This window comes from Ostrinia furnacalis, unplaced genomic scaffold (genome assembly GCF_004193835.3).
Source record: "Ostrinia furnacalis isolate ACB-3 unplaced genomic scaffold, ASM419383v2 OfSCF1132, whole genome shotgun sequence".
NCBI lineage: Eukaryota > Metazoa > Arthropoda > Insecta > Lepidoptera > Crambidae > Ostrinia > Ostrinia furnacalis.
Window position 1 is genome coordinate 1,289,024 of NW_021131371.1, and position 14,328 is coordinate 1,303,351.

The 14,328-nt window shown below is 38.2% G+C and overlaps 1 protein-coding gene across 1 annotated transcript in view; it reads right to left on the reverse strand.

Annotated features, from left to right (window-relative positions):
• Positions 1-14,328, reverse strand: part of rho-5 (rhomboid-5) — a 163,439-nt gene that overhangs the window by 21,769 nt on the left and 127,342 nt on the right. Inside the window, exon 3 of the mRNA XM_028302582.1 lies at positions 10,521-10,689. Coding sequence (XP_028158383.1) covers positions 10,521-10,689 — 169 coding nt within the window. The remainder of the gene's footprint in view (positions 1-10,520; positions 10,690-14,328) is intronic.

A 14,328-nucleotide genomic window follows, 5' to 3' on the forward strand; every position in this document is an offset into this window, starting at 1 on the left:
CAAGGAGTTTCGTATACGGCTTCGTCACGGCCCAACAAAAAAAAACAAAAACATGTCCTTTTGAACCTTATTGCATTGACATAATAAAATAAAAATGCCGTAAAATTATGTTTCATTTTCGCTCCATCGCAGGATTCGAGCAGTAGGATTCATGAAATTGAAAATTCTACGAGATTGCAGTATCTGGTTCTATTTCATCCACAAATTAGTATCGACCGTTGCCCGTCTACGTATGAACATGCCTCGGATGACTGGATAAGAAAAATAAGCAGAAAGTGAACACATCGTTTTCTATTTACTGCTTTGGTAGCTTACTCGTATGGATAAAATCTTCTAAGTTATTTTGGTGTGAAAAAAGTAAAAGCTTTCAATTTCCAAATCAAAAGAACGTTCTAAATTCAAAAAAAGTAGTTGAATTAAGAGCGTTTACGCGAAGCGCGGCGTTTCAAGGGGCATCATTGGAAATGATTCGCGCGCGGCGTTTTTTAATAGTTTCCAAATGTTTATAGCAAAACGATAACAAAGAATTATATATCTTTTCAAAGTAAATATTTTAAAGAAGATGTTATTTTATTATATTAAGCTATTTTTATGTTGAATTAAAGAAGAATAATGGTGTAAAAATCACTTTGATTTTTGGGTATTTCACGTTTTTTTAATTTGTGATTTCTTATTGTAAAATGCTTAAATCTAAAAATTTTCTCAGATAACTATTTGCCCAAGGATCTATGCTATAGGATATAAATGTTTGTTAAATCGTTTTAACAGTATTTTTATAAAAATTTCAGCTTGTAAACTGACGCTAAAGTGGAAATTTACATAACCTGTGTGGACTTATCTTGATAGAATTCTTAAATACTAAACTAATCGCAATATTTTCTCAATTAACTATTTAGACGACGAAATTGCCTAACTATTTATGCCTATAACATATTTGTAATATTACTGGTTAATGATTGTAACGAGTTGAAAAAGTACTGTTTTTGCGCCAATCGGCGTAAACGCTCTTAATGAGTTCTGATTGAAAATTAAAAAAAATAAGTAGAAGTTTTTTAATTGAGTTGCAAGAGTCAAATTGTGTTAGTACTTAGTTAAAACATAAAGGACTTCAAAGCTAAAAGGTGCGAGCTCTTAAATCAAAATTAAAATCTCTTTGAAGCATAATTCCCGCAAAAAAGTTAAGAACTTGCGAAGGTCAGATTAACATTTAAATATTCCGATGGGGTGAGTATCTTGAGTGGAATCCATTTCCTTAGTAGGTACGCTTGCCTATACACATTTTATATTTTAAGCCAGAAAAGGGTCACTGCCTCATAAATGAATTAACAGAGCCCTTAAAAACCATTGTAATTTTACAATGGTTTTGACAGTACAAAAGTTTTGTTTCAGTTATTTTAACCAAACTTTTGAAATAATAAATACAAGATAATTATTTTCTTTTATTTCAAATGAGTTTTAACAAACAAAAAACAGTTTACATTCAAACGACAGCTTTGAAATAAGCTCTTAACCCTAAACGGCGGGGCGACTAAACAGTTATAGATGACCCAAGCTGAACTGTCCCACCAAACTCAATGACAGGGGGGCGCTACTATCGTTCAACTATATGGTTTCCAACATGGCAAAAATCGGAACCAGCGATCCGGTATTGACGGTGGCGCCCCACTGTCAATGTCATGCATAGGAAAGTTCAGTATTTTGGAACTATAAGTACTAAAACATTCAACTGTCAAACTTTCGAGCAAGAATTCGATATTCAAAAGTCTCAAATCGTAAAAAAGTCCGACCACGGCATCCGTGTAAGGAGTCGTTTCATCAACGCGACTTCGCACCGGAAGCAGTAGATATGGGGCGGGGCGGATCCTTCCGGGTATTGTAACCGGAACGCAGACCGGCTTTGCCATTATTTACGACGCTAAAGCCTCCGTGGCTACGAGTCGGCCGCCACAGAGTCACGACAGTTTTTTGTTTATACTTTTTTGTTACTTACTTACTGGTGAGCATTTTTTAAGAGTTACGGAAATTAGTCACAGTCATGATATTGTAATTTGGCGATTAGTTGAAAACATTTTCAATTTATCATATTCAAGCATCATAATAATAAAATATGGAAGCAATATTTACCTATTTCATACTGTCCTTTACGGCACAACACTGTTTCGTACTCTACCGTGTTTCGTACTAAACATTTCTAGTGACTAGACGAAGTGCAAGTACTAAAACTTACAGTACTAAAAACGTAGTTATGTGGCACACATCCAGTTACAAAGCATACCAGCCAGTCGATCCCTTAAAGACATCACTTCATAATTTATGTTATGGCATGAAAATATGACCTAATTTGTCGGTCGTATATTTAGTGGCCAGTCAAAATATTCTTTATGCCGAAAAATTGATAGAATCGATTCTTTTTATAGGTTAAGGTTCAAAGAAAAAGGTCAAACTTTGTAAAATTGGCATGTTATTAATGGGGTCATTCTCTGTGAGGGTAAAGCAGGAGGATCTTTACAAGAACTTTTTTACTTGGGTTACGTAGTATGACAACGTCGTATTTGTTTTCTTAGGTATTTTACGGGGCTATAATTCAAAATAAAGTAGGTGGATCATTTCCCAATGTAAACATTTGTTAAGTTACGTTTCTTACCAAATGTTTACAGAGAGAATACTAGCAATATTATTGCTGCTATAACTTTTAGTATTGTAAGTAAGCATTGATTTTCCATATAAATATACCGAAACCATCAGTCCTTTTAGGAAATTCTTATAAATTATGTAACGATTTTCCCGATTTTTCTTCCATTCCTCTCTTTATATAGAACTTGTCTGACCCGTTTTGTAGACCTAGAAATACTCGTATTACTTAAGGCAATGAATGATTACAAGATTATTTAGTATCTTAGAGCAAATATAATAACTAGTGAACCCAAATATTGTGTGGGCGGCGTGTTAATATGTTTGACGTAATTTACATCAACGTTCCGCCCACTCTTATTTTTCAGATACACGATAAATTCAATTTAAACGAATTAATTTCCTTCAAACTTTTAATAAATTTCTGATAAATAATTTGAAATTCGATTTTGACGGTAACTATTTATACCTTTTCGGTCTGCTCATTTCAATTTTACATTAAACGATATTTGATTGACTAAATTGGGAAAATACATTAATCACCACTTCGAATCTAACCTCAAACGTTTAAGTTAGTCTGTCAAATTAACTACTTTATCACCATAGTATATTAATATGCACTAAGTAGCATTAATGAGTATAGAGGCATCTATAAAGTAAGTAATTTTTTTGCAATCCAAGTGATATTTATTTATGCAAGGAAGAGTTTAGAGAAACATTTGTTTGATATTCTCACAAGGAAACGAGATGCAATAAAATGCATCGCATCGCAACAGCAAGTGTTAAACGATATAATGATGTCGCGAAAATGCATTTCAAAACATTCAGTGAATCGATACTCTACCATTAAACGATCTATGACATTGTGGTAGAAGTAATACGGACTGCAAATATTGTTTCTGGTATATTATTTAATATTTGAGTATGTTACTTACGATTTATCTGCAGTATTCCCGAATTGTGAAATGAAATGAAAATATAATTAAAGTGACACACACAGAGAGAGTTTTGATTTTGAACTCTAATGACCTTTTACATGAATGCACAGGCAGTGACGACACAAACACAATAAAAGAATTACAAATTAGTAGAAAAATGTGCTTGGTATTTTTGGAATACTTACCTATATTATTATTTACAGCAATGGAGAATCAAAAATGTAACAAAAGAATAACAGAAAAATCAAAAGTTGTCTCGCATTGAAAACAAGACACGAAAAGTAGCAAACCCGAGGGTACGTTTAACGTCAAACTAACTAACTTGAAATGGGTCCTGGAATGTCACATCGCGATTGAAATCGTCCTATTATGTCTTATTTTTCTGGGTATTTTCTGGAGAAGAAATTTAATGTTTACTCCCAAAGAAATACAAAAAATTCATAGGATCACTCAACGTATGAATATTTCTCGGAAAAAGCACTGATACTTTATCAATGGCCTTTTTTCCAGAATTTTTATTTTTATTTTTTATTATTATTTTTGCTCTGCAATGTTGTTATCTATATTTTTCTCAATACGTATATACGTACTTAGTTGTGTACATTACTTTTACCGCCGAAGGTATGCTACCAGCGTAAAATTTTGATATGACAACAATACTTACTTGTATGTAACTTTAATAACAATAGTAAAGCCCATCGTTCCGTAAGGATAATTTATTTCTTTTTTCCCAAAAATATTATCCCACGAAGCTCGCCATCGTTAAAGACAAAAAAAAACACAAAATAAACTTTTAAGCTGGCTCTGTTCATTCCAAAATGTATGTTAAGGACCGGCTTATAACTCGTGAAAAACACGCACGAAGCTTCAATCCTGCTTTTAAACTGCTTTTAAAGCTTGTGGCGCTACTACGGATATTTACCTAACTTTTTAATGCCTAACATACAAAACTAGGTTACTGCTATACTGTGCCACCTGTGGCCAAACGGCTTTGGTCCGTAGATTAATACTCTGGCTGGTTCGTATTTAGCCAGCGGAGTATTGTTTATTAATGTTTTTAGTCGTAAAGTTATTATACAACGTAGAATTATTTTACACGTATTCTATTCTATTCGAAGAGACTGATTGGCACTGAATGAATTAGTAATAATTGACGTCGATCACTTCATTCAGTTTCATGCTGATCTATTTAAATATTATTATTATGTCAGATAACTAAACTCGTGTACCATTGACTCACGCAGAACAAATAAATAAGGAGAGAAAGACATTGCTAAAATGTCCTTTATACCTGCTATCGTTTCTTTTGAAATAGTGCGTTTTAATTTTTTTTAAGCTTTTAAAGCTTGGTTAGTTTCTCTGAATGCTATTTCTCTGTATGAAATAAGCGTGCATAATTTATCAACCACAGCGGGCTGCCTATATGCATATTTTATTGATCCCTTGTGGACGTGGTAAAGTTTAATTATTGAGTTAGTTTAGAGGCGGCGATTATGTTGCAACAGAGTTATACCTATTCTGTAGTATGTAATTAGAACCGAATACCGATTAATGAAAAACGTAGGTAAGTACATCACAAAATAACAAGAAGAATGAACTAGATTCTAGAATATACACTTTTGGTTTGGGGAGGTACCTATGTGAAATCGTATTATTAGGCAGGCAGACTTCTATGTTTTTAATTGTGAAGTGCTTGTTTCCTATATACCTATGACTATTCGACGTTTCTTACTCATAATTCTATACTTTACATCATTTCTTCATGTACTTACACAATAGTGTAAATGTGTCTACCTACACAAGGAAATTATTAATTGCAGAAATAATTTCATTTCTTTTCACTAAATTATGTCAATAGTAAGATTACACACGCGCTGGCAATACGATCCAATATCGAAAATCGGCATTATACTTGCTCAAATGTATTTAGGTCATTTGCAGGATAGATTGATCTCTACTAATCTCCTAATCATGGATTATATGAGCATATTATGTACACTCATCTATTGCGAAAGCTTAAGTACATAATGTTCATTTATACTTCATACTAGCTTTTGCCCGCGGCTTCACCCGCGTGAAATTTTGTTTGTCATAGATCGTCATAAATTATAGCCTATATGTTAATCTGGGTTATAAACAATAATACTGTAAAGTTTCAACAAAATCCGTTCAGGAGTTTTTGCGTGAAAGAATAACAAACATCCAGACATCCACACAAACTTTGGCATTTATAATATTAGTAGGATAGTAGGATTACCAACAAAACAGCAGCGTCTTTTTCGTGTCGATTTTACATGTTCTACACACATCAAAGTAACATTGATGTGGCCTTTAAAATACGATATTATTAAACAAATTGGATTAATATTAAAGCCTGCAATATCCAATTTACTATAATATTATTTCGTGTCTTACAAGAATGTACCGATGTTTAGTTAAAAGCATTCGTAATGGCCGTATCAAAATAATAAATTGTTCTCATTTCAAGAATCCATAATTATTTTGTAATATGCGTGTGGGCTTGACCTTCTTCTGCTTACAAGTGGGTAAATAAACCACCCACTGTTTGCAGCTTCACATAGAATTATTTTACACAAATATAGAGCTAAAACTTGGTAAGGAAATATTTTAAAATGGTTAAAAATTACAAATAATCAGTCTGGCTACTATTGCAAGCTTTGCTAGGAATCCAAACAACAAAAAAAATAAGACTTGTGACTGGAAATTATTTTTCTGTTTGAACCATTGATATTATGCTTTTCATAGAGCGGCTATTAAAAACACGTAAGTTTGTCTTTGTCTATTAACGAGTATCAGACATCAGTGTTGATCTTTCATAATTAGTTGAGATACTTAATTGTTAACGTTCTTGAAGGAATCTTCAAAGTGAATACTTTACCAGCGTGCAGCGTTTACTTTTATTTTGCTTGTCAAATTTCGCAGTTTTGTAGTATTCCTATAAATATTGAAGTTGGGAGTCTAGACTCGTGATAAAATTAACAAATTACTAACGTACTGTAGGCCTAAGATGCGCGCCGCGATAAGCGGTTATCACGCCATTTTATCGTATTTGCCCATACATTTTGACGTCGATAAAAGTTATCACGGCGCGCATCTTAGGCCTACTGGTATGGACATGCTGCTGCAACGATTTGTTCATGGGGAGGACAGCCGGTTCTATTGACAACAGTTTTGGAGCGAAGCCAAAGGATATTTGGATGGAGACATTTTTAAACCATGAATCCATTATGCTATAAAATACTGACTTCCGATCCAATGGTGTTTTATAAAACTTTGTTATATCTACTTGTATGGTTATGAAATTAGCTCACATAAATGTTAAATGTAACTATGAATCCTACATCATGAAGTCTATTAACTAAAATTATCTTAAGAGGCTGAACATTAAGTAGTCAAAGTCAAAGTCAAAATTTCTTTATTTGTTTGGACTAATAAATAGTTCTTACAAATCGTCATTTTGCTCTTAAGGAGCCTCTACATGTCTCATAATCTTTTTACCCTACCAGCGCTTCGAGACCAACATTTGGCAAGTGCTGAGAAGAAGCGCCGCAACAAACTCAGTCACCACTGTCTGCCGGTTAATATAAATAAATAGAAATAGTAGTAGTAGGTACATTCGATTCAGGAGCAGTTCACTGAATTTACCATGCATTCTTGTATGGTGTATCTTATAAGAATGGGTATACAAGATTGCGTGGTATATTAAACAAGGTAGTGACGTGCTAATATCTAGACTTACATATTAAGATACTAGTAGAAATGACTCGCATACATAAATTTGAATAACTTGGATTGACCAGTCCCCGAAAGCAGCGCCTGTTCACAGACATGACGAGTGAACCAGCCATCGCTTCACTCGACCATATTAGAGGGAATGTAACGACCCGCCTCACTACGCCACCACCCCAGAGACATTTTAGTGAGAATGACAATTCCAAGTTATCTCTTTAAAAAAAAAACTAATAATAAAGCTAAGTAACAGTCCAGATTGAGAAGCATGACACTATAACATTTGAGAAATTATTATTAGTTTATACATTACTTTTCATTTTAATTCTTTTTAGTGCGAGCATGAGAGGACCATAATCCTACTCCCAGGATGACTTATCATTAAGAAAATCTCGAGTTGTATAATAGGCTTTTTTAAGCATGTGATCTTTAACTATATCTTTAAATTTATTATACGGTAGCTCTTTATATTTATCAGGGACTTTGTTATAAAAATGGATACCTTGTCCCATAAAAGTAGCAAACACTTTATTAAGTCTAAAAGCGGGTATAGCCAATTTATTTTTATTTCTAGTGTTAATTTGGTGAATATCACTTTTCTTTTTGAATTCAGTAATATTTTTTTGAATAAATAGAATACAGTTTAAGATGTATTGTGAAGCGGCCGTGAGAATGCCAATTTCTTTAAACAATTCTCTAAGGGATGCTCTTGCTTTCATTTTATACAAGTATCTTATCGCACGTTTTTGCAAAATAAATATTGTTTCAAAATCTGCAGCTTTGCCCCATAGCATGATTCCATATGACATTAGGCTATGAAAGTAGCTAAAGTAGACTAAGCGAGCTGTTGAAACATCGGTTAATGACCGTATCCTTTTTATTGCAAAAGCCGCTGAGCTGAGCTTTCCCGCCAGAGTTTCTATATGGGGGCCCCACTGGAGTTTTGAATCCAGGGTAATTCCCAGAAATACAGTAGAGTCTACCAGATCGATTGCATTATTATTAAGTTCTATTTGTGTACTAACTGTTTTTACGTTAGGCAAAGAGAATTTTATACATTTTGTTTTCTTTGCATTGAGTTGTAAATTATTTGTAGTGAACCAACTTAAAACTCTTGTTAGTGCATTATTTACATCGTCAAAGTTATTTTTACTTCTATCGATATTAAAAATCAAAGATGTGTCATCAGCAAATAACACGATTTCGCAAGAGTCCTTAACAAAATATGGTAGATCATTAATGTATATAAGAAACAAGAATGGACCCAGAATGGACCCCTGCGGAACTCCCATTTTCACAGGTGACCCAGAAGACAAAACACCATTTATGTCAACTTTTTGAACTCTAAAGTTTAAATAGGATTGTATTAAATCCAAAGCCGAGTCCTTTACCCCATAATAGTGCAGTTTGCGAATTAGCGTTTGATGTTCTACGCAGTCAAAAGCTTTTGAGAGATCACAGAAGACCCCTAGTGCATTTTGAGAATTCTCCCAAGCCTCGAAGATATGTTTAAGTAGTGCAACCCCTGCATCGGTGGTGGAACGACCCTTGGTGAAACCATATTGTTCACTATGAAATCGCATGCGTCTTTAATCTTGCCAAAACATTTTGAACCTTATGTACATTGAAATTATTGTGCCTGTCAAAGGAATTAGAACCTTAAGCCCATACACTTACGGTAACAACATAGGAAAGGCCTGAGAGCGTGAGGCGCGCCACGCTGTCCTTGCCGGGACGCGGCAGCGCGGGCGCCTCGTCGAGCGACGCCGGCGCGGGCAGCACGTCGGGCTCATATTGCCACCATATTATGAGCCCTAACATCTTACTAATAAAGTCTATACTCACGGTAACAACATAGGAAAGGCCTGTGAGCGTGAGGCGCACCACGCTGTCCTTGCCAGGCCGCGACAGCGGCGCAGGCGGGTGCGTCTTTAATCTTGCTTAAACATTTTTGAACCGTGTGTACATTGAAATAATTTTGTCTGTCAAAGGAATTAGAACCTTAAGCATGTATACTTACGGTAACAACATAGGAAAGGCCTGTGAGCGTGAGGCGCGCCACGCTGTCCTTGCCGGGGCGCGGCAGCGCGGGCGCCTCGTCGAGTGACGCCGGCGCGGGCAGCACGTCGGGCCCATATTGCCATCATATCTTAAGCCCTATCACCTTACAAATAAAGTCTATACTCACGGTAACAACATAGGAAAGGCCTGTGAGCGTGAGGCGCGCCACGCTGTCCTTGCCGGGGCGCGGCAGCGGCGCGGGCGGGTGCGTCTTTAATCTTGCTTAAACATTTTGAACCTTGTGTACATTGCAATAATTGTGTCTGTCAAAGGAATTAGAACCTTAAGCATGTATACTTACGGTAACAACATAGGAAAGGCCTGTGAGCGTGAGGCGCGCCACGCTGTCCTTGCCGGGGCACGGCAGCGCGGGCGCCTCGTCGAGCGACGCCGGCGCGGGCAGCACGTCGGGCCCATATCTTGAACCCTATCCCCTTACCAATAAAGTCTATACTCACGGTAACAACATAGGAAAGGCCTGTGAGCGTGAGGCGCGCCACGCTGTCCTTGCCGGGGCGCGGCAGCGCGGGCGCCTCGTCGAGCGACGCCGGCGCGGGCAGCACGTCGGGCCCATATCTTGAACCCTATCCCCTTACCAATAAGGTCTATACTCACGGTAACAACATAGGAAAGGCCTGTGAGCGTGAGGCGTGCCACGCTGTCCTTGCCGGGGCGCGGCAGCGCGGGCGCCTCGTCGAGCGACGCAGGCGCGGGCAGCACGTCGGGCCCATATTGCCATATCTTAAGCCCTAACACCTTACAAATAAAGTCTATACTCACGGTAACAACATAGGAAAGGCCTGTGAGCGTGAGGCGCGCCACGTTGTCCTTGCCGGGGCGCGGTAGCGCGGGCGCCTCGTCAAGCGACGCCGGCGGAGCTCTTACAAGCCATAAGCATCAAATTTTAAGCGCTGTTGCCCTGCTGTCAAAGGAATTAGAACCTAATGACTATATACTCACGGTAACAACATAGGAAAGGCCTGTGAGCGTGAGGCGCGCCACGTTGTCCTTGCCGGGGCGCGGTAGCGCGGGCGCCTCGTCAAGCGACGCCGGCGGAGCTCTTACAAGCCATAAGCATCAAATTTTAAGCGCTGTTGCCCTGCTGTCAAAGGAATTAGAACCTAATGACTATATACTCACGGTAACAACATAGGAAAGGCCTGTGAGCGTGAGGCGCGCCACGCTGTCCTTGCCGGGACGCGGCAGCGCGGGCGCCTCGTCGAGCGACGCGGGCGCGGGCAGCACGTCGGGCCGCTCGCGCACCGGCCCCCGCGCCTCTCTGGGGGCCGCGCCTGACGCTCCGTACATACTGCGAAATAAAGGTACTGTTAGTACGAGAAGATTTCTAACGATAGGTAAATGTTGCAAGTAGGTAACTGAGAACAGTTTATTTAGTGTTCTTACCATGAGTTTACGTTAGGTGTGCTCGCTAGCGACTACGTGAAAAAATTACATTAAATGTATGACAAATTGTACAGCGCCTCTAGCGGCTACTTTCAAGATAGTTCTTGAAAGTTTTAGTAAACCCTCATAGATTTTTTTAAGCACTCGCTAGCGAGCACACCTACTGTTGACGTCGCCCCTCGCGATCGGACCATTTCTCGGCGCTGTATCTCTAGGGGTTGCAGGTCATCCCAGGGCTGATGACGGACTCCGCCGAACTACTAAGGCCCTTTTCACATGTCCCGGTTGCCGGCTAACCGGCGCCGAGTACCCGGATTAATTATGCCGGTACATGTGAAAGCTACGTACCATGCCCATACACTTCACCACCGGGTACCCGGCGCCGGTTAGCCGGCAACCGGGACATGTGAAAAGGGCCTAAGGCAGTACGAGTTCATGTATGAGTCATGAGACAGTCATACAGTATGACTGAAAACCTTTCTCAGTAAATACCACCTTGTAAGGCGAAGAGCTACAATTTGTAGATTTGTATAGAGTGGCCGCCACCGGTAACTTATCGCGGTGTAGCGAGTGGCAGCCACCAGTGGCTTATGAGTGGACGCCACTCTTACATGACTGTGTAAGAATTCCATACAATACGTGATAAAAATCATTTAAACAGGTTGTTGCCAACCACCGTGGCTATGATAAGTGGCCAGTTTGCGCAGAGCCTTAGTCCTAAATAAAGTACAATTTACTTATACTTTGGAGACTAGGCAAGTAGATAACGTATAGGCAAATATGTCTTGAATACGCAAGCATTCTACTCGGATTATTACCATCGCACTAGCATTTTCAGTTATCGTTGTAAATGTTAACGAGTTTTATTATAGGTATTATTATACAAGAATATCGTTATAATAGAATATCAGTTTAACTAACCAAGCCGATTTTAATTAATTCGAAAAGTGCTCGCTTTTCGTAGGAACATAGAGATTTAATTACTGTTTCACGTTGCGTGTTAAGTATTAATTAAATGTAGAATCAATAGAGAGCGAAGTCACATATTTAGATGTCACTCAGATGCAATATTTATAATTCATTATCTATTCAATAAAACTCCAAAAGCTATTCGGTATAGTGGTATAAGTGAGAGAGATGAAATATTGCCAGTGTCACCAAAATGGACATGGGATTAGGGCATGAATATCGGAATCTCGGAATCTCGTAATATCGGAATCTCGGACTGCGAGATCCGATATTTCAATTCCGATATTGAGCGACCCAATATCGTAATATCGGAATCAGATAAAAGTTTTAATTGAGATTTTAAACAAAGCGTTTAAACTCGCCACAACCTGCCACAAAGCCCAAAGTACATGATAGGCAAAGACCAATGATTTTCTCATGTCTCTCACCATCACTTCTTGTTCCACTGCAAATATTTTAATATCTTTACTATTTATGGTTAATTTAACTTGTTCTAAATCAATTTAAGCATTTGCCATAGGTGCTTGGTCAACAAAGAACGACATCTCAACTCCCTTTCAAACATTAATTTTACTGGACTATGGATCGTCAGTTCTGCGTACTATGTGTCCTGCCATTGCCACTTCACCTTGCTAATCTGTCGGGCTATGTCAGCGGCCTTAGTTAATTTACGGAGCTCCTCATTTCTGATTAGATCTCGTAAAAAAACACCAAGCTTATCCCTCTCCATTGCACGTTGTGCCCTATATTCAAATGCCACGTTTTCAAGCAGTATATCATCACTGGTCTGGTAACACACACTAATTGAAGACTTTCGTCTTCGTATTCGACAATTTACCTCTTTCTCGAAATTGCATCTAACTACCTAGCTGATCGTTTGTCCGAGATAGACATACTTTAACTTTACTTGTCAACAATCTCGAGAATCGAGCTCCTAACCGAAACTGGGTAAGGAGCAACATGGACATCCGACATAAGCTTCGTTTTTTCCATATACATCCGAAGGCCTACCTGTTGGGAAACTCGATTAAGGTCTTCGAGCATTGTGATAAGATCTTCCAACGGTTCTGCCTTAGTACGCAAAACAGACGGACGATGAGGCAGCAAGGTTCTGAAGTGGAGGCCACGTACCGGAAAGCGCAGCGTAGGACTTATAACCACAAGGTGGACCGACGACCTCATAAAGGTAGCAGGAAGGCCCTGGATGCAGGCCGCCACCAACTGGCCATTGTGAAAATCAGCATCGGAGCCTGTGTTCAGCAGTGGACGTCCTTTGGCTGACATATGGCTGGCTAGTGGTTTTGTGAGTTGTACATCGATAATCAAAAAGGAACAAATTACAAGCATATTCAAGTTTTTTACCACTCTCTACAATTTTTGTAACACGTGATTTGAATGACTCTAAAATTCATTCCGCCAACATAAAACAGGGTAATATAATGAAGGAGTAAAAGTTTGTTTGATACCTGTGATTTTACAAAAACACTTTAATTATGTGCTAGTCCATATAGGCTCATTATCTGTAACCATTCATTATCAGGTGATCCGTCTGCTCGTTTGCCTCTTGTCACATAAAAAACCAAATGCAATAGATACCCATAACGTAACAATGGTTTTAAAATACTTCAATATTATGAAGTGCTGTTTTGTACCAAATTAAAGATTTTCATTAAAATCATTATTTTATTGTAAACAATCCAGAATTCTTACGAATATAACCAAATATTAATTTTATAGCATATGAATTCAATTCCGATATTAATATCGGAATTCCGATATTGAGATCTAATATCGGAATCCAATATCGGAATTGAAAACCTTCCGATATTACATGCCCTACATGGGATTGCACCCGGGAAATAAGAGTAAATACCAAAGTTAAGGGTAAGTATATTCACATTGTGTGTAATATTTTAATCTCTTCTCTTAACCCAAATACAACTGTAGGGCTGAGTTTCACCACCTTAATTTAACCGTAACAATGACAATAACCGGTGCTTTTAGTATGGAGTTTGACAGATTTTTGACGTTTGTCAATGTTAAAGTAAGATGGTGCAACTCGGCTTAAATTTTAATGTACTACATGATAGACAAAAATAAAGGTTTTCCATAGAAGTGACCAGCGCAAGATCTAACAACCCTTTTTTGCAGAGTAAAATGTTCGTGCTCTTTGACAGCATCCACGATATTCCAGTTACTCCATTATAACGATAACAATGCTCTCGCCACATACGAGTACTTCCATCGTTCAACGATAACTGTTATACACTCAAGAATACCCGGTATTTCCAGCGGAACGCTCAAAACGTGCTTGCTTTCTACTCCATACGGTAAACACAAATGCACCAGTTTAAATTCTCTTTGTGCTTCAAACTGCATCGTGCCCAATAAAATGTTATTGTCTGGCAATGCTTTCTATAAACCCCCGAAACGAGAACAAACGGAATACTTTTAGAGATGTGGTCATTATAGAGTTTGAGACTTACTTTGTCCTGTTATGATAGGCTTTGGAAAGGTGACAACCTTTTTAAAGGGTATTTTAAATGCCATAGTTAGTAGGATATCGTGTTTGTGT